General features: G+C 46.9%; 1 protein-coding gene across 1 annotated transcript in view; it reads left to right on the top strand.

Annotated features, from left to right (window-relative positions):
- chn2 (chimerin 2) overlaps positions 1–20,493 on the top strand; it is a 401,316-nt gene extending 380,823 nt beyond the window's left edge. Inside the window, 3 exon segments of the mRNA XM_072509387.1 lie at positions 5,266–5,403; positions 12,433–12,538; positions 18,858–20,493. Coding sequence (XP_072365488.1) covers positions 5,266–5,403; positions 12,433–12,538; positions 18,858–19,029 — 416 coding nt within the window. The 3' untranslated portion in view covers positions 19,030–20,493.
- The last annotated feature ends 3,305 nt before the right edge of the window (positions 20,494–23,798 follow it).

Raw genomic sequence — 23,798 nt, 5'->3', positions numbered from 1 at the left:
CATCTCCATATTAAGAGCAGGATTTCAGGCAGTGTGCAAAGTAAATCCATGGGAACGTGCAAATGAAGGAATTGACTGTTATGGGTTTAGAACTCCTTAGTGATGGGAAGTGTAATTGACCATTCTATCAAGTAATATTTACAAACCAATAAACTCCTCACCAATGAAATCAATGGGAATCAGGTGGCAAACACTTCACTCTCTGGTAGTCATACCTAACACAAAGGAAGATGGCTGTGGTTGTTGGAGGCCAATCATCTCCGCCTCATCTACTCTGCCGGGTTGCTGTTTATATACAAAACTATTGTTAATTGCCTTCAAAGTATTCATTAGGGGTTGGTTTAGCACATTGGGCTAAACAGCTGGCTTGTAATGCAGAACAATGACAGCCGCGCGTTCAATTCCCGTACCAGCCTTCACGCACAGGTGCCAGAATGTGGCGACTAGGGGCTTTTCACAGTAACTTCATTGAAGCCTACTTGTGACAGTAAGCGATTATTATTATCATCATTAATTCCAGTAATGGCTTTTGCGAGTTTTAATGTTAGTCCTTTACGGCAATATAATTCTGGTGTTTTGTGTTTCCTTGCTTTTTCCTTTTGTTCCAAAATGTTGAGTCATTCGAGAACTTAAGGGCGCAATCTACCAGCTCTCGTACGAGTGCAACGCAGCCGGGAGGGACTTTTCATAGACGTCCCGGCAACCTTCACACCTCCCTGCGAGGCATCAGAATCACACCCAAAAGGGGTGTGACCAAATAGTGCACACCAAAGTAGGTTTTAAACCTACTTAGGCACACTTACCCAAGATCTGTCATCCTTGAGGGATCTACCAGACTCCCAGGGAAGCTGCAGCCGGGTGGCATTCAGTGCTGGTCCGCACAAACATGGACCAGGTGGAACAGCACCTGGGGATCTCCCGGGCATTCGGAGACCCCTTGGTGGTCAGCGATAGCGCAGGGTTGCTCCCTAGCCATTCCTGGGACATGGGCACCTTGGTACTGCCACCCTGGCACTGCCAAGCTAGCAGGAGCTCTGCCAGGGTGGCAGTGCAAGGGTGCCAGGGTGGCACTACCAAGGGTCATGGCCCAAGTGGGCCATACCCATGAAAGGAGGGTGGGTGGGCTGTGAAGGGTGAGGAGGTGCATGGCAGTTAAGTAGGGGTCTCTGGGAGGTTTGGGGGGGGGGGGTGATGGGTGGGGGTCCTGGAGGAGGGGGAGGGCCTGAAGAGGGGGGTCCCAGGGACTCCACAGTGGGGTGTCCTCACTTGGGGGGGGAGGGGGGGAGGGTGTGGGGTAGTGTCCATGTGTGTGGGGGGGTGATATTACCCATGAATGGGGGGGGCACAAGCTCAATTAGAGATCAGGGCACCCTTTCAAAATGGCAGCCTGATCTCTGAGGTCAGCTCCCCAGTGCTGAAAAAAGTGTGGGCGAAACTTCCCAGGGCCCAAAAAAGTGACTACGTGTAATTGAATAGCAGCGGAAAACTCGCAAAAAACCTACCACAAATGAACTTAGAAATGTTTCTATTAAATTCCATCCCAATGTACTTATAATGATCAAAGGCAGAACTAAGGAGTCACCGACATCCCATGACCACTCGTTTCATCAGCCTTATGTTGACTCAATTCAAAGGCCGAGCAAGTTCTGCCTTGCACATTAGAATTCATAGTCGGCAAGTTGATTGAGACCATTTATTAAAGGAAATCTTAACTACAAAGTGAATAGATGTGGTAGTGAAGCTGACTTTAAGTTGGAGGTTGCAGAGAGAGAGAGGCATGTAATAGGAAATACTTCAGAGTCTCAACACAGCACATGCTAGGAGTGAGTTTACTTAAACATGTCATGGATCATTTAACTTCTTGGTAAATATGATAGAAATCAAGATGTTGTTTAAAGCACTGCAAAAATATTTTGTGATTTAACTATTTCATTCTGGTTGACAATTTTTAATTGGCTCCCATACTGCTTGGAAGCTGTTAGTGGTACCTTTCATAAATAAACTTGTTGATTCTTTATTGATAGTTTAGCCTATGTAGCAATATTTGAGATCATGAGCATGGTTGTTCTATCGTTTGCTTCTTTCCAAATATTATGTTCGAGTCAGGTACAAACATGATGGTCAAGATAAATATAATTCATTGAATTGTGATAGTTATTTTCATGGGCTCTACAAATGCGTTTGACATGAGACATTGAGAGTGAAATTAGCCTGCACCAGAGCGGGAAATGGGCTCATAGTGAATCAGCAGTTGATTTTATACTGCGCCCAAGCTTTTCACTGAAGTTCACAGAACAATAGTTCAAACATTTTTGGAGACATGTTTCCCAGTCGCACTGTGGCTTCTACTTGGTTTGAAATCACAAACCCTGCCAATATTTTCCAAGTCAATGTCAATAAAAAATCGGCTGCCAATTTGATGCAAGTTCTTTTCATGTTGCAGGCCAATTTCACCCTGTGAAGACAGTTTTTCAGTTGAATTATTGCACGGTCACTCAAAGAATCATGATTTATTTAATGAAAACAAAACTTTAATTTTGCACTGGTATAACATGAACATAAGATAAGCCTATTTACAGTGCTTACACCGTGCTCTTCATTGGTGCCCTTTGGTGTTCTGGTGCAGTCTTTGGAAGTATGTGGAATAGACGGATCATGACACCAGTCAGTGTGTAACTTGATTTGATTCTAGCTATGCCATTTTGATCTCCATGCTACACTTGCATGGCTCGATCTACACTCAGAAACCAGAAGAATAACCAGTGTTATCTAAAGGAATAATCAGCCACCTTTCAGTTAGTTGCTGCTTGATTTCTGTTGGCAGCTGCTGAGTTGGTAGAAGTGTTTGAGGTTTGTACCTCTGCTTAACATTGCTGAAACCTATATGACGTGGTGTAGCATTTGGTTAAGGCCCTCATTCTCACTTGACTATGCTCTACCATCGAGCAAAAAGATTGGTCGCTTAGGCTATGTTTCTACTGTAGTACTCTCCAGAGCACAAAGTCACAATTTGTTGTGGTCTGCTGCATTCTTCACATCCTCACCATCATAAGGGGTAAACCTTTGCCACTGGTTATATGGTGAGCAGCTGAGGAGAAGATGAAAGGGAGGAGGCACCCAACCCTGTTGTGGCCAGGCTGTTCACAATCAACTCATCCGACTGCTCTACTAATGAATGCAACCGTAATTCCCGATTCAGCATCTGTCCTATATCTTACCTTCCTTGTCCTTTGACCATGTCCTTTGACCACAATGTCCTTTGACCACAATGCTGATCACTACATAACAAAAATTCCAAAACAACTTTTATCAAATAAGCATCCAATATGCCATATAAAATCTAACTAATTACCCTTGTGCATTCCCTTAGTGCCTGTGTTCCTTGTGTCTTTGACTGAGCTGTTGCTCCCACACAGTGCTACAGCTGTGGCTGCAGCATAGTTGGTGGAAGGCTGGTGATGGAGTTGATCACTAATTCCACCCCAGAAAAATTGAACTCCAAGCTGCGTGAAAATCTTTATATATCAGTGCCGGACCCCTCCGCACACCTGGGTAGTGACCACAAGCATTCTGGCAGCACTGTTTCATTATTCATCAGTCTCTTCTTCATCTTTCATACATTGCCTGGTCAGATGGCAGTTTTTTAAGCATCTGAAAGAAGATATGCACAAGAGTATGGAGGGGAAAGCAAGAGGTGCATATACTACCTGCAGCTTGTATATCAGAATATACCAGGTGAGGAGGAAGTGGGGCGTGTGAAGGAGGGTTACGTATTGTCAACTTTAGTGCTGTCAGCCCCGTCACTGGCTACAACTGCAGTCGTGGCCATCCGATGATGGTGAGCACTGACTTCTCTGTTGGGGTGAGAACATACAGCTGTGCCAGTCCCACACAATTCAGCTGCTTCTTCATGCAGTTATGCACCACCTTGTCCTGCAAGAGAAAGGAAACTGTCAGTGGGTGTGGTGCGATTTATTGTTATGGTTGAATAGTTGGCAGTACACAAGATGGGGATGTAAGACTTGCAACAGTGATACACATGAGAGCGCGGTGGAGCATATGAATGTCCGGTATGAATCATGATTGACAGAGATCGTTGGTAGGTGAGTGATGGGAGTGTAGGCATTGAACAGAGTGTGAGGCTAGTGAAATCTGCTGGTAGCATATGACAGTTCAAAATACATTGCTCCAAAATACATCCTGCAACAGTGCTCCAACGTGGCATCAGAGTGCCATGAAGCTTGCTCCCTACCATTCTTGTGTCTTTCTGGATCAAACTCTGTCCTAACATGATTCCAGAAACTGCCCCAGTCAAACAGTACCTACCTTTTTAAGGGGTAGAACTGACTTTAAGTATGGAGTCTCAAGATTCCCCTGCCCCCCACCCCCAATCCCACAGTTCTTCAAATGAAAATTATTGGAACAAAATATTGTTAGAAAATGTGTATATTATACATATTCTAAAATATATATGTATATTTATCTTTACAGAAACATTTGTTTGTGAATGTTTTTAATTCTCAAAAATGAGAGTTAAAACTTAGTTCTTGCAAATTAACAGTCATCCAGATTCAAAACGTTAGCTCCCTTTTCTCCACAGATGCTGTCAGAGCTGCTGAAATTGTTCAGCATTTTCTGTTTTTGTTTGTGTAAAAAAATAAAGACTTGAGATTATATTGTGCATTTCACAATCACTGGACACCCCATTGTGCTTTACTGCCAATTAATTACTTTTGACGGGTAGTCACTGTTGTAACATATGAAGTGCAGCAGCCAATTTTCACAGAGCAAGTTCCCTCAAACAGTGATAATGACCAAATCATGTGTTTTTGTAATGTTTACTGAGGGATAGATGTTGGCCAGGGTGTCCGGGATAAATCTCCCCTGCTCGTCTTCAAAATAGCACCATGGAATCTTTTACGCCCCCTCTGAGAGGGAAGATGAGACCTCAGCTTAATTTCTGATCCGTAAAACAATATCTACCGTGCAGCACTTTCTCTGTACTGCACTGGAGTTGATTTGAATGCTAAAGATCTGGAGTGGTGGAATAGTTGTTCCTCTTCAAATTCAGTGAAATAATCATTGGCATGTTCAAATATGATAATCCTACCATTTAATAATAATTATTGTGAGGGAATAAATCCTTTGTGCATTGCTGTGACTGAAGATCTGCAGGAGTGGTAACCTCTGGCAACTAGCTCATACACTCTGTAAGCCAACTTGTGTTGCATTCTTTATTGCAATTAATATTTTTCATCTTTCCAGATGGTGACAAAGCTGACATCTCTGCCGCCACGTATGCAGACATCAACATCATTGCTGGTGCACTTAAGCTGTATTTTAGGGATTTGCCTATTCCAGTTATCACCTATGATTCATATCAAAAGTTCATTGAAGCAGCCAGTAAGTATCATCTGAATTGTGAGGCACTGCCTCAGTCCCATTTGAGATTGGTGAATAATGGACAAGCCAATATGAATAAGAATGATCAGTTGTGCTAATTCAGTTATTGAATGCATATTTCATTTTGAAGGATGTTTTCTAGTAACAATAACCATGGACAAAGATAATCGGTGCAATCTGGGTGCACCGGATAAATAGCAGGAAAGGCCAAATTAGAGATTTGCGTCGGGCGGGAATTAGTTTGCAATTTAACCAGCCCGCTTCCGATGCATCACACCTAAATGTGGCGAGCATATCGTTAACCCTCGTTTGCATTCATTTCCATCTCATTCTGATTAGTGAGATTGGAGTAGAATGCAGTGGCCTCACGGGAATTAACTGGCTCCCCAGCGGGAAGTCACGCGTGCGTGGTTTAGTACTCCCTTTTCACACATGTGAAGCTGACGAAATGGCAACTGAGGAGGTGAGTAGCTCTTTCCATTTTCTGGCATGCAGCTCAAGGGCACTGGAGCTGCTACCCCACCTCGGGGTGGGGGGGGGGGGGGGGGGGGCAGCGGCGCTTCTCAAGGCGGTTGGGCTTGGTCAGGAGGCTGAAGTGTTATAGGTTGGGGGTCTCCCCTAGGTCGGGGGGGGGGGGAGGGACTTTGCATCTGTGGGGCCTTCAAACCATATTTAATTATTGTGGAGACCCATAACAGGGGCAACCACATATGCAGGCTCTCTGTTCTACCAAACATGTCCAGGACAGAGCCCTTAACTTCCTTTGACTGTGAAAAGCCTCTAGCTACAAAGCTAAATGCTAGCAAATGAGGAATTGGTGTTGTTCGTTGTGAGAGCACTCCACAGCCCTCAATTCTGTAGTGGCTTCTTGTGAGTACACATTCCATGTCTCAGAGGATTTCAATCAAACTTTGAAGCCTGAACCCAGTGGCTGAACTCTTGGAGCATCAGCACCATAGCGGCAGCAGCCAACGATCAAACGCTCAAGAGCTGCACTTGAGCACTGGGGATATCCTTGCGACCAAAGGGTGTGGATCAGGGAGGGCACTTGAGCATGCCTGCCTAATGTTCCCGGCAGAGGTCTGGGGTTTAGGGACTCGTAATGTGGCCGGGGGTGAGTGTGCAGAGCGAGGTTTTCCAGCACAACTGGCTCAGTGGATGGCATTCTGAGAGAAGGCGGGACATGTAAAGGTGGGAGAGCTTGGGGGATTGGTGGGTCCTGGGTTAGAAGCCCTAACTGATTGTCTGTCTTCTCTCCTTCTCCAATTGCTTACAGAAACCAAGATGGCTAGTGTTGTCGGTCCAGGAGATGCTGCCCTTGCATTACTGGTGGTAGCCCAGCTGTCCAGATGCTGGAGAAGGCATCAGTGTTAATGCATAGAGGCAGGGAGCCGGCGCACACCTGGAAGTCCCAGCCGCCCATCAGGTCGAAGAGGAACCCAGAGGGGGACACCGGCAACAGCCCGAGGTGTACAGGCATTGTTGGTCTTTTGAGGAGATGACAGACAGCATGTGCTGCAGGAGACTCTGTCTCAACAAAAGTGGCACCTGTGCCATGTCCTCACAGACTGGCATCCCGTGGAGGAAGGCGACACCCCCTTCCAGTGACCGTGAACTTTTATGCAACCAGATAATTCCAGGGTTTGAGTGGGGCCTTGTGCGGCATTTCACAAGCTGCAGTCCACAAGTGCATCTGTGAGGTCACTGATGCCCTCTATGCCCGGGCAGCCAACTACACCACCTTCAACCTGGACCAAGCCCACCAAGGTGCCTGGTGTGCAGTATTCTCCACCATCGTCGGGATGCCCCAGGTCCAGGGGGTAATTGATGGCCAGCATGTCGCCTTGCATGCACTGGGGTATCAGAGAGTGCCCTTTATTAACAGGAAGGGTTCTACTCCCTGAATGTTCAGATTGCATGTGACCACCACTTAAGGATTATGCATGTTTGTGCATGGTTCCAAGGGAGCATGCATGACAGCTACATCTTGGGGCACTCGGAGATCCCCAGCGTCTTCGAGCACTAGACAGGATGACAGGTTGGCTCTTGGGGACAAGTGGTACCCACAGAGGACACCATTGCGGAGGCGGAGACCGAAGTGGAGACCCGATATAATGAGACCCATGTTGCCATCTGTGCTGTCATTGACCGGTGCATCGGACTGCTCAAAATGCAGTTCCGATGCCTGAACTGCTCTGGTGTGTACTGCAGTACATCCCAAGAAGGTTTCCCACCTTGTGGTGATCTGTTCCCTCCACAACATGGCACATCAGCGGGGCGGCGTACTGGAGGAGAAGGAGGGACACTTGCCTTGTCTGAGGAGGAGGAGGAGGCAGACCAGGAGTGGATTGAGGCCGAGCCCGGGGAGGACCCACAGGAGGAGCTGGAAGATTGAGGACAGGAGTGATGAAGGTCCAGCACGCCCGGAGGACCAGGGAGGCTCTCATCCTCACCCGATTCTAATAAGACGAGGCTTTGCCCGTCTGCTCACCACCTCCGTCCCAATCCCCATTCCCTCCTTCCGCCCCATTTCCCTCCTCCCCCCCCCCATTTCCCTCCTTCCCCCCAGTCCTTCCTCCCCATTCCCCTGTTGCTTTCTTCCGCCCCCCTTTCCCTCATTACCCTGCCCCCTTTCCCCCCCCCACCCCTCCCCATGTCACTTTTTCCCTCTCCACCCCATCCCCCGAACACTCTGATCCACCCTCCAAGTGTCAGTGCAACATCACCCCAGAGTGATGTGCCTGTGTTGGCACTGTCAGCGGAGAGTGATGATCACTTGCTGTGAGATGAGCTATGGTGTTTCGTAGTTTATGCCAAAGTCTGACTCCTGACTTCCTGCTGACAGCTCGCTCACCCCCGTCCTCTGAACGGGTTCTGCATCAAGACGTTTGATCTTGGACCATGTGCCGGGGTGGGGGAGGTGGTGTTGGGGGTGGGGGGGAAGACCAACAGGGGTTGCAGACAGGCTCGCTGTAAGGATTACAGTGACAGAGGCTTCACATATATCAGCTACACCATGTTTTAATAGTGAACATTTGACACTTCCATTCTCCCTAACTACAATAGTGAACCCCCTGCCCACTCAGTGCTCCTCAATCTTCTTGATATTCTGCGGTATAATGCTACATCCAGGCATGTCCACAGGATGCACATCAGAGTTGGAGACAGCCTGCCGCTTTCCACGCCCTGTGACCTGCGATGCTCTTGGTGGATGTCCTTTTGCACGCTTGGAACCGGAAGGTCCAGGCCAACTTACTGGTGCCTCAGGCGTTGCCATGCCACCCTGTTCTCCCCCACTGCCCTGGAGATGTGCAGCTGTCAGGAGGGGGGGGGGGGATTCGGAAGAATTGACACCGCTCTTGTCTTCTTGGTGACAGGTCCCGGATTGGCCTCCAGCGCTTTCTCCTACTTAACAGTGTGCGTGTAGGGCGCTGGGAGACTCCATGGGACTGAGGAGCAAGCTCCAGAGGCCTTTGAGACATCTGGCACTGCAAGTCCTGGCGGCCCCCATTGTCTGCATCATGGTGTCGATGGTGTTGACGCCCACAGCAATGGTCCTCTGTGACTGGGCCATGCTCTCCCCTGCCTCCCATCCATTGACTCCATCTACACCTCCCGCTGCCTGGGGAAAGCGGGCAGTACAATCAAAGACCCCTCCCACCCGGCATACACACTCTTCCAACTTCTTCCATCGGGCAGGAGATACAGAAGTCTGAGAACATGCACGACAGACTCAAAAACAGCTTCTTCCCTGCTGTTAGACTCCTAAATGACCCTCTTATAGACTGACCTCATTAACACTACACCCTGTATGCGTCATCTGGTGCCGGTGCTTATGTAGTTACATTATGTACCTTGTGTTGCCACACTATGTATTTTCTTTTATTTCCTTTTCTTTTCATGTACTTAATGATCTGTTGAGCTGCTCGCAGAAAAATACTTTTCACTGTATTACGGTACACGTGACAATAAACAAATCCAATCCAATCCAATCTTTAGTACCTCAGCAATGTTCACCTGCATTTGGGACATGTTCCTCAGCAACTGGTTCATGATGTTGAGGCCCTCAGTCATGGTCGTCACAGACTGAGCCATGCCTTGGGCACCACCATTAAAGATGTGGATGTTGTGCTCCAGACTTTCCACTGCGGCTGCCACCCTAGCAGTGCTGGCCTCAGTGCCATGGTTTGTCGGCATCTCCTGCGCCCATAGCCTTTGAGACTCTTCCATTTGGCTATGCATTCATTGGAATGTCGCTGACATCCCCTCCTGAATTTTACGGTCGAGTCCTAGCTTCTGCATCAGCTCTGGGATAACCTTGTCCAGAGGTTCGGCATCTGACTCGGACCCAGCTGAGTCCTGTCTCTGAGACGGTCCCTGAGACTGCAGTCTCCCTTGGATCTTCCCACCTCCACCTTATGTGCATCAGTAACTGTGTGTGCTGACCAGATGGTGCCCCAAAAATCTATCCATTGATGTTGTCCACCGAGGTGTGTATCTCAGCGCTGGTGGAAGGTGGGGATGGTAGCTGTGACCCTCGATGGTGGTCTCCTCAGAGCTCTCCTGGAAGGGTGAGGGGGAACCACTCAGGATTGCCTGGCCCCATCAGATGGCCATCCTGCGAGACAATGGACTTCTGGGGCGAGATTCTCCGACCCCCCGCCGGGTCGGAGAATCGCCGGGGGCTGGCGTGAATCCCTCCCCCGCTGGTTGCCGAAGTCTCCACCACCGGATATTCGGCGGGGGCGGGTATCGCGCCGCGCCAGTTGGCGGGCCCCCCCGCTCGATTCTCCGGCCCGGATGGGCCGAAGTCCCGCCGCTAAAATACCTGTCCCGCCGGCGTAAATTAAACCACCTACCTTACCGACGGGACAAGGCGGCGCGGGCGGGGTCCTGGGGGGTCGCGGGCCGATCTGGCTCCGGGGGGTGCCCCCACGGTGGCCTGGCCCGCGATCGGGGCCCACCGATCCGCGGGCGGGCCTGTGCCGTGGGGGCACTCTTTCCCTTCCGCCTCCGCCACGGTCTCCACCATGGCGGAGGCGGAAGAGACTCCCTCCACTGCGCATGCACGGGAATGCCGTCAGCGGTCGCTGACGCTCCTGCGCATGCGTCGCCCGGAGATGTCATTTCCGCGCCAGCTGGCGGAAAGCAGCTCGCGGGGCGGAAATTCGTCCGCTGCCGACCTAGCCCCTCACTGTTGGGGCTCGGCCCCCAAAGATGCGGAGCATTCTGCACCTTTGGGGCGGCGCGATCCCCGTCTGATTTGCGCCGTTTTGGGCGCCAGTCGGCGGACATCGCGCCGTTTCCGGAGAATTTCGCCCCAGATCAGTGAGAGGTAAGGATAATTTTGTCTGACATAAATAACTCACTTAGGACAGGTCATCTAGGTGAAGGGGCAGTGGATCCTCACCTCTGTGGCACAAGCCAACCTCGCTGCCGGTAACTGCTCTCTTCTCAGTCAACCCCACAATTTCCAGGGCCTGTTCCTCATAGGGGGTGAGGACTCAAATCTTTGTACTGCCCACCTCCCTCCTGACTTGGCCCAAGGGCCATCTTCCCCTGTGGGCATTGTGAGCCACACGCTTGATGGGGCGGAGGAGTCTATACCAGGTGGCATGTATGGGCAACACACCTGGACTTGGAGGGGCTGTGCTGGTGGCTGCTGGGGATGCTGAGGAACAAGCATGAAGATTGGTGTGGGGATGATGCGAGGTGTCAGCCAGTGATTTGTGGAAGGATTTCAGAATTGAGGGGTGGCAGGTGAACTTATCTCAAGAGAGAGAGGTGCTAACTTACCCTTGCAGCTCAGTGGAGGTCATTGGTCTTCTTCTGACATTGGACAGCGGTCCTTCTGGTCATGCTGCCTGCACCAACAGCCGCTGTCACTGCCTCCCAGGCGGTAATGTTGACCCTGCTGCTGGTCCTCCAACCCCCTTGGGGGAACAGGATGTCCCGTTTCTCAGCCACAGCGTCAAGAAGCCTGGCCTGGTTAGCATCCCCAAAGCAGGGCGCAGGTCTGCATGCTGCCAGGCTTGTGTGTTAACTGGGAATGCGCGGTGAGGGAGTGTTTAAAAACAGCTCTGCCTTGTGAGCAGCGAGACACTGAGGCGCAAGTCCGGCAAATCAGACGGCAAGATAGCCAGTAATGGTGAGAAGCACGTGGGGGCTCATTTTCAGCATTAATCTCACCACAATCTTGCAAACATGGCCATCGAGAAACACCCCGTCAATCGTCCCCAAAATTACACTTAGAAATGTTTCCGTTAAATCACGCCCAATGAGTGTGAATTCTCTAAGCAATTTTGTCAGCTCACCTGCACAATAATCTTTGAGTTCTTGTTGGTCTATGAAACTGCAGTTAACTGATGCTCTCTGGTTCCTCAGAAACCCGACCTCCATACCCGAGCCTAAACGGTGAGCTTTGGCAGGCAGTTAATTTGTGGAGGGGCATGACAGCTTAGTCAGATCCTCTGCTTACTGGAACAGCAGGAAATCTGGTCATTTTTTTTCCATTTCTAATACAGGGAAATAGGTTAGCATTGAAATTGCCTGTCTTACCTCAAGCTGTCAAATAATCTAACAATGGAGTCAATTTTTTAAAAACGAATTCAGAGTACTCAATTATTTTTTTCCAATTAAGAGATAATTTAGCATAGCCAATCCACCTACCCTGCACATCTTTGGGTTGTGGGGGGTGAAACCCACGCAGACACGGGGAGAATGTGCAAACTCCACACAGACAACAATGGAGTCAATACTGCTGCATGAATACTGGCTCTTGAAGTGAGGTATCTGAGGGCACCAACACCCTTGCAACTATAATTGTCATATCTTCTGGAGGCTGCATACATTCTGTAAAGATGGAGATAAAGCAAAAATGCAAAGAAATTTGATCAGGAAAGAAATGTTGGTGATATGTTAGGAATTCATTAGAAAACCAATATTTAAGAACTTGATTCTAAGGAAGAAAAAACAATGCGTGTGAATTCATATCTATTTTATGACTAATTTGTATTTGCTTTTAATTAGAAATTACCAATCCAGATGACAGGCTGGAGGCCATCAACGAATCCTTAATGTTACTCCCTCCTGCACATTATGAGACACTGAGGCACTTGATGACCCACCTGAAAAGGTAAACTGCTTTTACACTTGGGTAGATGATTTGTACATACAGCAGAAAAGTATGAATCATTTAATATTGCACAGAGACATTGTCAACTTACCCAAATTATGATAATTCGCTGGATAAAAATTACAAATTTTTGAACGCACAGTTCTTCAGAATTCATCTGACTGAGCCACAAAGGTTGTACATTAAATTTGTGATACATCAGTACTGCCCACTTGATGACTCATCCATTGACCATAAACCAAATAGCAAGGGAGCCCCAGTTTTTCTTTGGTCTTTAAATTTGCCTCTTAGAATCCATAGAATCCTTACAGTGCAGATTGAGACTGCACATTTAGCCCATCGAGTCTGCGCCAACCTTCTGAAAGGTCACCCTACCCAAAATTGCCACTCAAATAAATTAAATCTAAGTCTGATGAAAAATTACGTTTTTTAAATCTGCCCCTTGTCATATTTAAGCTTTAACATAAATGATTAGAGGAAACATAAGAGAATGGGTACTGTGTAGAGCTCCCCCTGCTGCGACATGAATTCACATGGCAATATGACTGAGGACTGCTGCTTATAACCTGTAATGACAATTTGCATTGATGCAGCACCTTGAAAGCAAAGAAATAAATATCCTTCACAAGCAGGTGCAAGGATTCAGTCCACCAATAGTTCCCAGCTATTATTGGTTCTATATAAAAAGTCCAATACATAATGTTCATGCCTCTAACCAGCCATATTAAAGCCATATTACAAGACTGAATGGAAAACCTAGATCAATATATAAATATTTATATGTATAAATGGCCTGTTTACTCATCGCCTCTGTGCTTGCCAGCCTACATTGACACCTCAACAATACCTTCAGTTCAAAATTTACATCCTTGTGTTCAAATTACTTCATGGTCTCACCCTTCCCTACGATTGTAACATCCTCCCACCCTGCAACCTTTTGAGAGCTTTGCATTCCACCAATACTGGCATGTTGTGCAACCCTAGTTTTCCCTCATCTTCCCATTGGCAGCTATGGCTTCAGCTGTCTGGGCTCTAAGCCCTGGAATTCACTCCCTAACCCTCTTCAACTCTCTCTTCACTTCAAGGTGTTCCTTCGAACTGATATTTTTGACAAAGCTTTTGGTTATCTGACCTAACCCCCCTCATGTGGTTCAGTTTCAAATTTTGGCTGACAACGAAGTGCCTTGGGACATTTTACCACATGAAAGGGACTATGTAAATGCAAGGTGGTGCTGTAATTATGGCAATTATTACTGTAACCTTCAGTGGATTGCAATTATTCTTCATTTTAGAAATCAAGTCACATCCATAGCTAATTTGGACCATGGTAATTACTATGAAAGAAAAATGTTGATAGCTATTTGTTAGAATTGATTAATGTTCCATTTAATGTAGTAACAACGCACAAAACAGAAACTGATATGAGGCTTTCCTTAGCATTACAATGTAATATGGAAGTTAACTAGCTACGGTGTAATAAATTTGCTGGAACCAGTTTAACAATGGCCATCTGTTCTTTCTTTCCTTTATACTCTTACACTACATTAGCTTGTCTTTCTTTCAAAATCGCTCCTGTGGGGCTTATGTTTCAACAGAATAAAATGCTTTTCAATTTAGGATAATCATTACGTTATTTTTATAAAATGGTCCTGCTAACATTCAGTGGCACAATTTTAAGACAATTCGAATTCTAAAACATTTCTTTTAAAGCCCTTATTTTATTACGTATTTATGAAGGAGCCACTAAATGTATTTCTGGGAAGTGGGTAGCAAGGTTTGTCATGACTATATCCATAGCTGCCATGAGTATTACTCTAGGGTAGCCAACCAGACCTGTAAACCTATTTTTTTATATTTGTATTCCCAGCGGGAGAAAAGTGGGAATAGACACAAATGTATTCCTGATTCTCTCAAGATGGTGGTCAAAATTTAACACCGAGGCAGTGACCTTTTCTATCGGTTGCAAGGTTCAGGGCGAAGCTTGCCTCTGACAATGCTGAAAGCCACAACCAGATTTTGCTGTTGTCAGGCTATTAGCTGCCTGAGGCAGCAAAACAGTCAAGCAACGTCTAAGGAGAGAAATGGAATTAATGTCTCAGTCGATGATGACCCTTCATCAGAACCAATGCTGAGTATTTCCAGAATTCTAGTTTTTTTTATTTCAGATTTTCAGAATCTGCAGTATTTTACTGTTGTGTTGTTGCAGTTGCCTGAGACCTTGACTTCTGCTCATCTGAGGCAGGATATTCCACCTGCAAGAGTTGCTGGCCAAACAGAGAGCAGGCAGTTCATGAACCCCATCAGCACTACCAGGAGCACTGCCACTGCTGACATTGTAGTCAATCCCTGACTAGAAGCAGCACTGGAGGCTGGAGCATTAAGTAAATAGGATGGCTAACTGAGGCCAGTCAGGAAGGCCCCTATGGGAGTCCCGGTTGGAGGCTGGTGAGGTATTGGAGAGGTCAGGGCTTTAAGCAAGCATGGGCAGCCCTTTCCACTGGAAGGCACTCTGTGGGGTACAGGGTTCCCCAACAGGACGATAGCCTGCCTGCTAAGTGCATAGACAGACCAACTGGGTATATCTGGTGACCTCGCCAGATGACATGGGCTTTCCCCTCCCCAGTACAATAATTGGCTACATTTTTTTTTAATAAACATTTTATTGAGGTATTTTTGGTATTGTAACAACAACAAAATAAACAATGTACATGAAATTATAAACATAGTGCAAAAGCCGTCTCCCTTCCTTACAGGTCCCACCTTTATTACCCCCTACATTCTCCTCCTGGATTCCCGGGTCTTCCGACTCCCTGAAAATCGCCACCTCTGGACTCAGTGCTACCCTTGTTTTTAACCGTGGACATGACATCTGCAAACCCCTGCCAAAATCCCCTAAGCTTCGGATATGTCCAGAACATATCCAGAACATGTCCAGAACGTGGGCAGCACGGTAGCCTTGTGGATAGCACAATTGCTTCACAGCTCCAGGGTCCCAGGTTCGATTCCGGCTTGGGTCACTGTCTGTGCGGAGTCTGCACATCCTCCCCGTGTGTGCATGGGTTTCCTCCGGGTGCTCCGGTTTCCTCCCACAGTCCAAAGATGTGCAGGTTAGGTGGATTGGCCATAGCTAAATTTACCCTTAGTGTCCAAAATTGCCCTTAGTGTTGGGTGGAGTTATTGGGTTATGGTGATAGGGTGGAGATGTTGACCTTGGGTAGGGTGCTCTTTCCAAAAGCCGGTGCAGACTCGATGGGCCGAATGACCTCCTTCTGCACTGTAAATTCTATGAAACATGTGAACATGGTTTGCTGGTCCTCCGGCACATTTTGCACACCTGTCTTCCACCCCAAAAAATCTGCTCATCCAGGCCACTGTCATGTGAGCCCGATGAACAACCTTGAATTGTATCAGGCTGAGCCTGGCACATGTTGCGGACGCGTTGACTCTACTCAACGCCCATAGACCATCCTCTATCTCTCCTCCCAGCTCCTCCTCCCACTTACGCTTCAGTGCCTCGGTCTGCGTCTCCTCCGACTCCATAAGTTCCTTGTAAATGTCAGAGATCTCCCTTCTCCTACCCACCCTCTGGAAACTACCCTGTCCTGAATCCCCCTTCACGGTAGTAGCGGGAAGGTTGACACCTGTTTACGTAGGATGTCCCGCACCTGCAGACACCTGAATTTGTTTCCCCGCGCCAATCCAAACTTCTCCCCCAGCGCCCTCATACTCGGAAAGCTCCCCTCTATAAACATATCCCCCATCCCCTCAATCCCTGCTCTCTGCCATATCCGTAACCCCCCATCCCTCTGCTCCCATATGTCTCCTCCATTGCACCCAGACTCTCAGGGCCGCCACCACCAACGGCCCCAGACTGGTGCCCTTGCATGAAGCCGCCTCCATACGCTCCCATGCCGACCCCTCTCCCACCACTCACTTCCTGATCATGGCTATATTCGCCGCCCAGTAATAGTTACTAAAATTTGGCAGCGCCAGCCCGCCCTCTCCCCGACTCCACTCAAGTATTACCTTCCTTACTCGCGGGGCCTTGCCCGCCCAAATGAAGCCAGTGATCACGTTGTTGACCCATTTAAAAAAGGACCGCGGAATAAAGATGGGGAGATACTGAAATACAAACCGGAATCTCGGGAGAACCGTCATCTTCACCGTCTGCACCCTCCCAGCCAGTGACAACGGAAGCGCGTCCCAACTCCGAAAATCGTCCTTCATTTGGTCTACTAGTCGGGCCAGATTTAATTTATGCAGCCGGTCCCATTCCCGCGCCACTTTAATGCCTCGGTACCTAAAGCTGCCCCCTGCTAATCTAAAAGGCAGCTCCCCCAATCGCCTCTCCTGTCACCTCGCCTGGACCGCAAATATCTCGCTTTTCCCCATATTTAGCTTATACCCCGAAAACCGGCCAAATTCCCCTAGAATCCTCATGATTTCTGCCATCCCCTCTATTGGGTCCGATACATACAGAAGCAGGTCATCTGCATAGAGCGAGACTCTGTGCTCCATTCCCCCCCCCCCCCCCCCCCCCCCCCCCCCCCGACCAGCCCTCTCCAGCCGCTTGAGGCTCTCAGAGCAATTGCCAACGGCTCTATAGCTAGCGCGAGCAACAGTGGGGAGAGGGGGCACCCCTGTCTATTAATTGGCTACTTAAGGACTTCAGTTGGCCTAAAGGCAGACTGGCTGTCTGACACCTCTCCCGCTGCTAGTAACGTTTCAACTGAAGCAGGCAAGTGATGGACACATCACCCACCCACCATCATACCCAGTTTTACAATCACCTTCCCCCCCCCCACCGCCCCAGCCTGTCAGCCTGCTCCTGAAGAGGTTGTAAAATTTCAGCCAGTGTCAGTGATTGGATTCTCAGGAGTCCAACCTACAACTATCTGATTAAAACATCAAATTTAGGCTATCCTTGAAATTAACAGCATTTAACACATTCATCTGATAAATTGTTGTGTCACAGAATGCCTTCTATGACTGTATGAATCAATTATTCTTAGCATTGTAAGACAATTTGATGGTTCATATTGCCAAGCATTCAGAAGCAAAATAAGGCAAAACATTAGTGAAATATTTATGGCGTTCTTCTATTTTGCCTTCAGAGCCATGTCAATTTGTTTATGACCTGTTTTCTTACATTCAGTGGATATCATTTTTTATAAATTTAGAGAACCCAATTCATTTTTTTTCCAATTAAGGGGCAATTTAGCATGACCAATCCACCCAACCTTGCACATCTTTGGGTTGTCGGAGAGAAACCCACGCAAACACGGGGAGAATGTGCAAACTACACACGGACAGTGACCCAGAGCCAGGATTAAACCCGGGACCTCGGCGCCCTGAAGCAGCAGTACTAACTACTGTGTCACTGTGCTGCACTATTTAGTGGATATCATAGATTCATGCTTAGAAACTGCACTACTGTCTTGCATCTTTTGTGTCCTATATTAACTGAAAACTAAGCCAATTGATGATTTGCTTGTTGAGTGCAAATAATTTGGATAGTTGTCCAGGATCCTTCCTATCTAGCATTTATTTAATAGCATGAACTTTAAAACAAAAAGCTGCAACAGATGTGTTGTGTTATGATTTGCTTCCAGCACATTTTATTGTCCTGGACTTTACAGAAAAGCAGGTGCTGAGTAGTTCATCATAGTTATGACAATAAACACCACTAGTCAGTGTCTTACATGGCTGTCATGACTGGACAAGTCATTAGAAATGTTCTTTTGACTTGCATTTAATGGCGTGTAATTGTGTGGAAAATTGACCAATTTAATAAAATTCCAATTACTTCAGTAACTAAAAGCAAACATTCTTGGCCCTCAAGCTTTATAGGACTTCTCCATTAAATATGTTTAAGTCGAGCTGTCAGAAAATCAAGTTGATATGTATGCCGTTAGCTGTTCTGTGTTTTGGTTAGAATCCTATAGGATTAATTTATTAGTAATCACACACCTCTTTATTGTGTTAAGAGAGGCCTGAACTAGAAACTGTTGTATAATTCTATGATTGACTGATGTAACAGGGAGGTCATTTTCAAAATTCCTGAAATAAGATTGTTTTAATGTTCTGTAACAAATTATAAATTCTTTAGGGTGTTCATTGTATTTTATGTAGATTGATACACAGTCATCTGCTACTGTTGTTAAAGCATCTGGTTAGAGACAACATGAGAGCTTTGGTTTAGGGTTATGATTGCCCATGTCCACCCCACTTGAAACAATGTGAATGTCGATCAAAACATCAAAAATTAAAAGTACAAATCACAAAATATCTTCTAACATATTGATCTAATTCTTTGTAGGGTCACTATGTTTGGAAAGGACAATTTGATGAATGCTGAAAACCTTGGAATTGTGTTTGGACCTACATTAATGCGGCCCCCTGAACAGAATACACTGGCAACCTTGAATGACATGCGATACCAGAGGCTGATTGTCCAGCTCTTGATTGAAAATGAAGACGTCTTGTTCTGATAGAGGAAAACAATATGAAGTAAAACCAGCATTGTAGTTACTATTTGTGACTGAGCTGCAAAAGGCACTGGTGCTAGTATCTCCTTGCAAGATTGGAAATGTAGACTTAAGAAGTCTGTGATGCTGCAGATGAATTCCCTGTAGCCTGCTTGTTAGGCAGTTTATGTTTAATTAATAGAATCAAAGTTGGGAATGTTTATCCTATTATACTACTTGCTTTCCAACAACAATAGGACAATGTTATGTTATACAGGAAAAAATCAGCAAAAATGGTATGTACCTACCACAAGCTACAGAGTTGGTATCTTGCTTTTAAAATCTAAGACATATATGCTCCTTCAGTCAGACCAATAATCAGATTTCCACTCCAATGTTAGCTTGGTGCAGAGTGCGTGTATTTTTATTTGTAATGATCGTATTTACCTGTTTTGTATGTGAATTACATCACAGAATTTTGAATTGCACTAAGTCTCTCAATAAATTGGTATATCAACTAATTTATACCAATACATTTTCCAAGAATCATTATTCATTTACTTGAATAGGAACTTGTGCTACATTTAACAAATTATAAATATACTACAAATGATCAGTTTTGTAATAATTGTGGGAAATAATCTACCATCCACATGCAACAGTAAAGGATGTATTCCAATAGGTAATATTCTTGATTTTAATTATCATTGAACACGTTTTCTCTTCTGCTCAAAGTTCCCCCAACTGTATTTACACTCGGTTTACAATAAGAACTGGATTAATTGTCACATTACTGTATTTATGACTGGCACCTAGTGATTCACGGAAGGCATTTAACTTGTATATATGTATAAAGCTGTGTTTAGTTATCACTTTGGGAAAGATAAGTCACCAAAATGAAGAGTGTAGAAGGAAGGATCTTGCGTAGTTCTTCCATTTTATATCTTTTTGTGAACATTAGCTATATTCCTAGTCATGATGTCCAGCTGCATTTCAAAACTGTCAAACATCATACTTTCACAGCAATTCCTTTCATACATCACTTTAGTTTTTAAAAAAATCTTATCAAACCATTTATGTTTTACATTGGCATATTTATAGTCTCCTGTGGTCCCCTGGTAGGTGTTGTCAATTCATCTTTTCAAAAACAAATATATTTAAACTAGATGAAAAGCTGTTTGTTTTATGAAGTGTTCTGTGGATATGATTTTGATAGTTTTCAAATGCAAATATATGTTTTAACTAAATTAAATGCTGCAGGTGTTTAAAAGACCACTTTTTAAATTCTTTTGAGATGTAAATTTTCATTTGTTTAATGAACTGAGCATAAGTCACTGGTACCTGCGTATGAAATATTTTGCTTTGAAAGCTTTTGGCTATTTCATTTCCCATCTATTAATGTGTAAAATGATACCAGATTTACTTTGTAAATTAAATAATGTACTGTGAAAATTTTATTAAATGTACCATTAAATTTGAGTCCTGCAACTTACTGATTTTTGTCTATAAATGGCTGAGGGAGTATTTTTCTCATTACTTCAAGATCAGAATGTCTGTGCTGTAGAGGAAATTTCAACAATAGAATGTCATTACTTGAACAATGTCATCCTTGAATGGCGATGAGCTGAAACATTTTGCCGCATCTTCCAAAGTACAGCTGTATGTTTTGTTACCCACTATGGTGACCTGAGCACAATGTAGGCAGACACACCAGTGCATTGTTGTTGTTGCCACCTTTTAGATGAGCCGGGTTTATCTGCATATCTCAAAAGAGGCCAATGCACTATTCAAAAAAAAAGTAAGGGAGTTCGCCCAGTGTTCTTGCTAATATTTATCATTAAACCAAAAGCAATTTACCTGATTATTTATCTAATTTATGCTGGTGCGTCTATGCTTTGTACAACTTATCTGCCATGTTTTCTAACAGGGACTTAAGCCCTCATGACTACAAAGTGCTTTAATAAACATTTTATTGGGCATGTCCAGAAAACGTGGATATGGTTCGCTGGCCCTCCCGCACACCTTCGCACCTATCTTCTTCCCCAAAGAACCTGCTCATCCGGGCCACTGTCATGTGAGCCCAGTGAACGACCATGAATTGTATCAGGCTGAGCCTGGCACATGTTGTGGACGCGTTGACTCTACTCAACCCATCCGCCCAGAGACCATCTTCTATTTCTCCTCCCAACTCCTCTTCCCACTTGCGCTTCAACTCCTCCGTCTGCGTCCCCTCTGCCCCATGAGTTCTTTGTAAATGTCAGAGACCCTCCCTTCTCCCACCCACACTCTGGAAACTACCTTGTCCTGTACCCACTTGGTGGTAGGAGCGGGAAGGTTGAAACATGCCTACGTAAGAAGTCCCGCACCTGTAGGTACCAAAATTAGTTTCCACTCGCCAATCCACATTTCTCGTCCAGCTCCCTCAGGCTAGGAAAGCTCCCCTCTATAAACATATCCTCCATCCTCTGAATCTCTGCTCTCTGCCATCTCAGAAATCCTCCATCCATCCTTCCCGGGGCAAACCGGTGATTATTATAGATTGGACACCAGACCGATGCTCCCTCCGCTCCCACATGTCTCCTCCATTGCCCCCAGACTCTCAGGGCCGCCACCACCACAGGGCTGGTGGAGTACTGTGCCAGCGGGAACGGCAGAGGCGCAGTTATCAACGCCCCCAAGCTGGTGCCCTTGCATGAAGTCGCCTCTACTCGCTCCCATGCCGAACCACCCCCCACCACCCACTTCCTGATCATGGCTATATTCACCGCCCAATAGTAATTACTGAAGTTCGGCAGCATCAGCCCGCCCTCCCACCGGCTCCGCTCAAGCATCCCCTTTTTTTACTCGCGGGGTCTTACCCGCCCATACAAAGTCAGTGATTACCTTATTGACCCGTTTAAAAAAAGACCACGGAATAAAGATGGGGAGACACTGAAACACAAACAGAAATCTCGGGAGGACTGTCATTTTCACCGTCTGCACCCTCCCAGCTAGTAACAACGGGAGCGCGCCCCATTTCCGAAAATCGTCCTTCATTTGGTCTACTAGTCGGGCCAGATTCAGCTTGTGCAACTGTTCCCATTCCCACGCCACCTGGATGCCTAGGTACGAAAGCTACCCCCTACCACTCTAAACGGCAGCTCCCCCAATCGCCTCTCCTGTCCCCTCGCCTGGACCGCAAACATGTCACTTTTCCCCATATTTAGTTTATACCCTGAAAACCGGCCAAATTCCCCCAGAATCCTCATAATTTCTTCCATCCCCTCTAATGGGTCCGATACATACAGGAGCAGGTCGTCTGCATAAAGCGAGACTCTGTGTTCCACTCCCTCCCGGACCAGCCCCTTGAGGCTCTCAGCGCAATTGCCAGCGGCTCTATGGCTAACGCGAACAACAGTGGGGAGAGGGGGAATCCCTGTCTCGTCCCCGTTGCAGCTTAAAATAGTCCGATGTTGTCCTATTCGTCCCGACGCTCGCCACCAGAGCCTGATACAACAACCTGACCCAGTCAATAAAGCCCTGCCCAAATCCGAACCGTCCCAATATCTCCCACAGATATTCGATCAAAAGCCTTCTCTGCGTCCATTGCGACCACTACCTCCACCTCCCTAGCTTCGGGAGGCATCATGATCGCATTTAACAACCTTCTTACATTGGCCACCAACTGCCTTCCCTTAACAAACCCCGTCTGGTCCTTCCCAATAATGCCCAGAACACAATCCTCAATCCTAGAGGACAAGATTTAGGCAAGCAGTTTGGCGTCCACATGCAATAGGGATATCGGCCTGTAGGACCCACACAGCTCCGGGCCTTGTCCCGCTTCAGGATCAATGAAATTGTGGCCTGTGACATCGTCGGAGGAAGCACCTCATTGAATGTCCTCATCAACACTGGCCCCAATATCCCAGAGAACTTTTTATAGAACTCCACTGTTCACCCGTCCGGCCCTGGGGCTTTACCTGACTGCGTGGCCTTCAGACCCTCCGCTATCTCTTCCAACCCGATCGGGGCCCCCAGCCCTTCTACCAGCCCCCCTTCCACCTTCGGAAAATTCAGCCCCCCCCTAGGAAGTGCCTCATCCCCTCCGGCCCAGCTGGGGGTACCGACCCATACAGCCTACTGTAAAACTCCTTTAACGCCTTATTCACCCCTGCTGAGTCTCCAACCAGGTTCCCGTCTCCGTCCTTTACTTTCCCTATCTCCCTGGCTGCAACCCTCTTTCTAAGCTGCTGTGCAAGCATTCTGCTGACCTCTCCATGCTCATAAATCGCCCCCCTCGCCTTTCTCAGCTGCTCTACTGCCCTCCCTGTGGTTTACAAGCCGAACTCCGCCTGTAGCCTCCGCCGTTCCCTTAGAAGCCCTACCTCTGGGGTCTCCGCATACCTCCTGTCGACCTGTAGTAGCTCCTTTACCAGTCAGTCCGTCTCTGCCCTGTTTACCTTCTCCCTATGGCCCCGTATCGCGATCAGCTCCCCTCTAACCACCGCCTTCAATGCCTCCCAGACCACCGATGCTGAAACTTCCCCGTGTCGTTGACTGCAGGTAGTACTCAACACATTTCCTCAATCGCCCGCACACCTCTTCGTCAGCTAAATGTCCCACATCTAGCCTCCAGTGCGGGCGCTGGTTACCGTTTTTACTAACCTGTAGGTCAACCCAGTGCGGAGCATGGTCTGAGATTGTGATCGCCGAGTACCCCGTGTCCACCACCCTCGTCAGTGGAGCCCTGCACCGAATAAAGAAATCAATCCGGGAGTACACTTTATGCATGTGTGAGTAGAAGGAGAACTCCT

Source organism: Scyliorhinus torazame, chromosome 6 (assembly GCF_047496885.1).
Source record: "Scyliorhinus torazame isolate Kashiwa2021f chromosome 6, sScyTor2.1, whole genome shotgun sequence".
NCBI lineage: Eukaryota > Metazoa > Chordata > Chondrichthyes > Carcharhiniformes > Scyliorhinidae > Scyliorhinus > Scyliorhinus torazame.
Note: the sequence above shows the minus strand (reverse complement) of the source record. Positions and strands in the feature narration are given on the sequence as shown.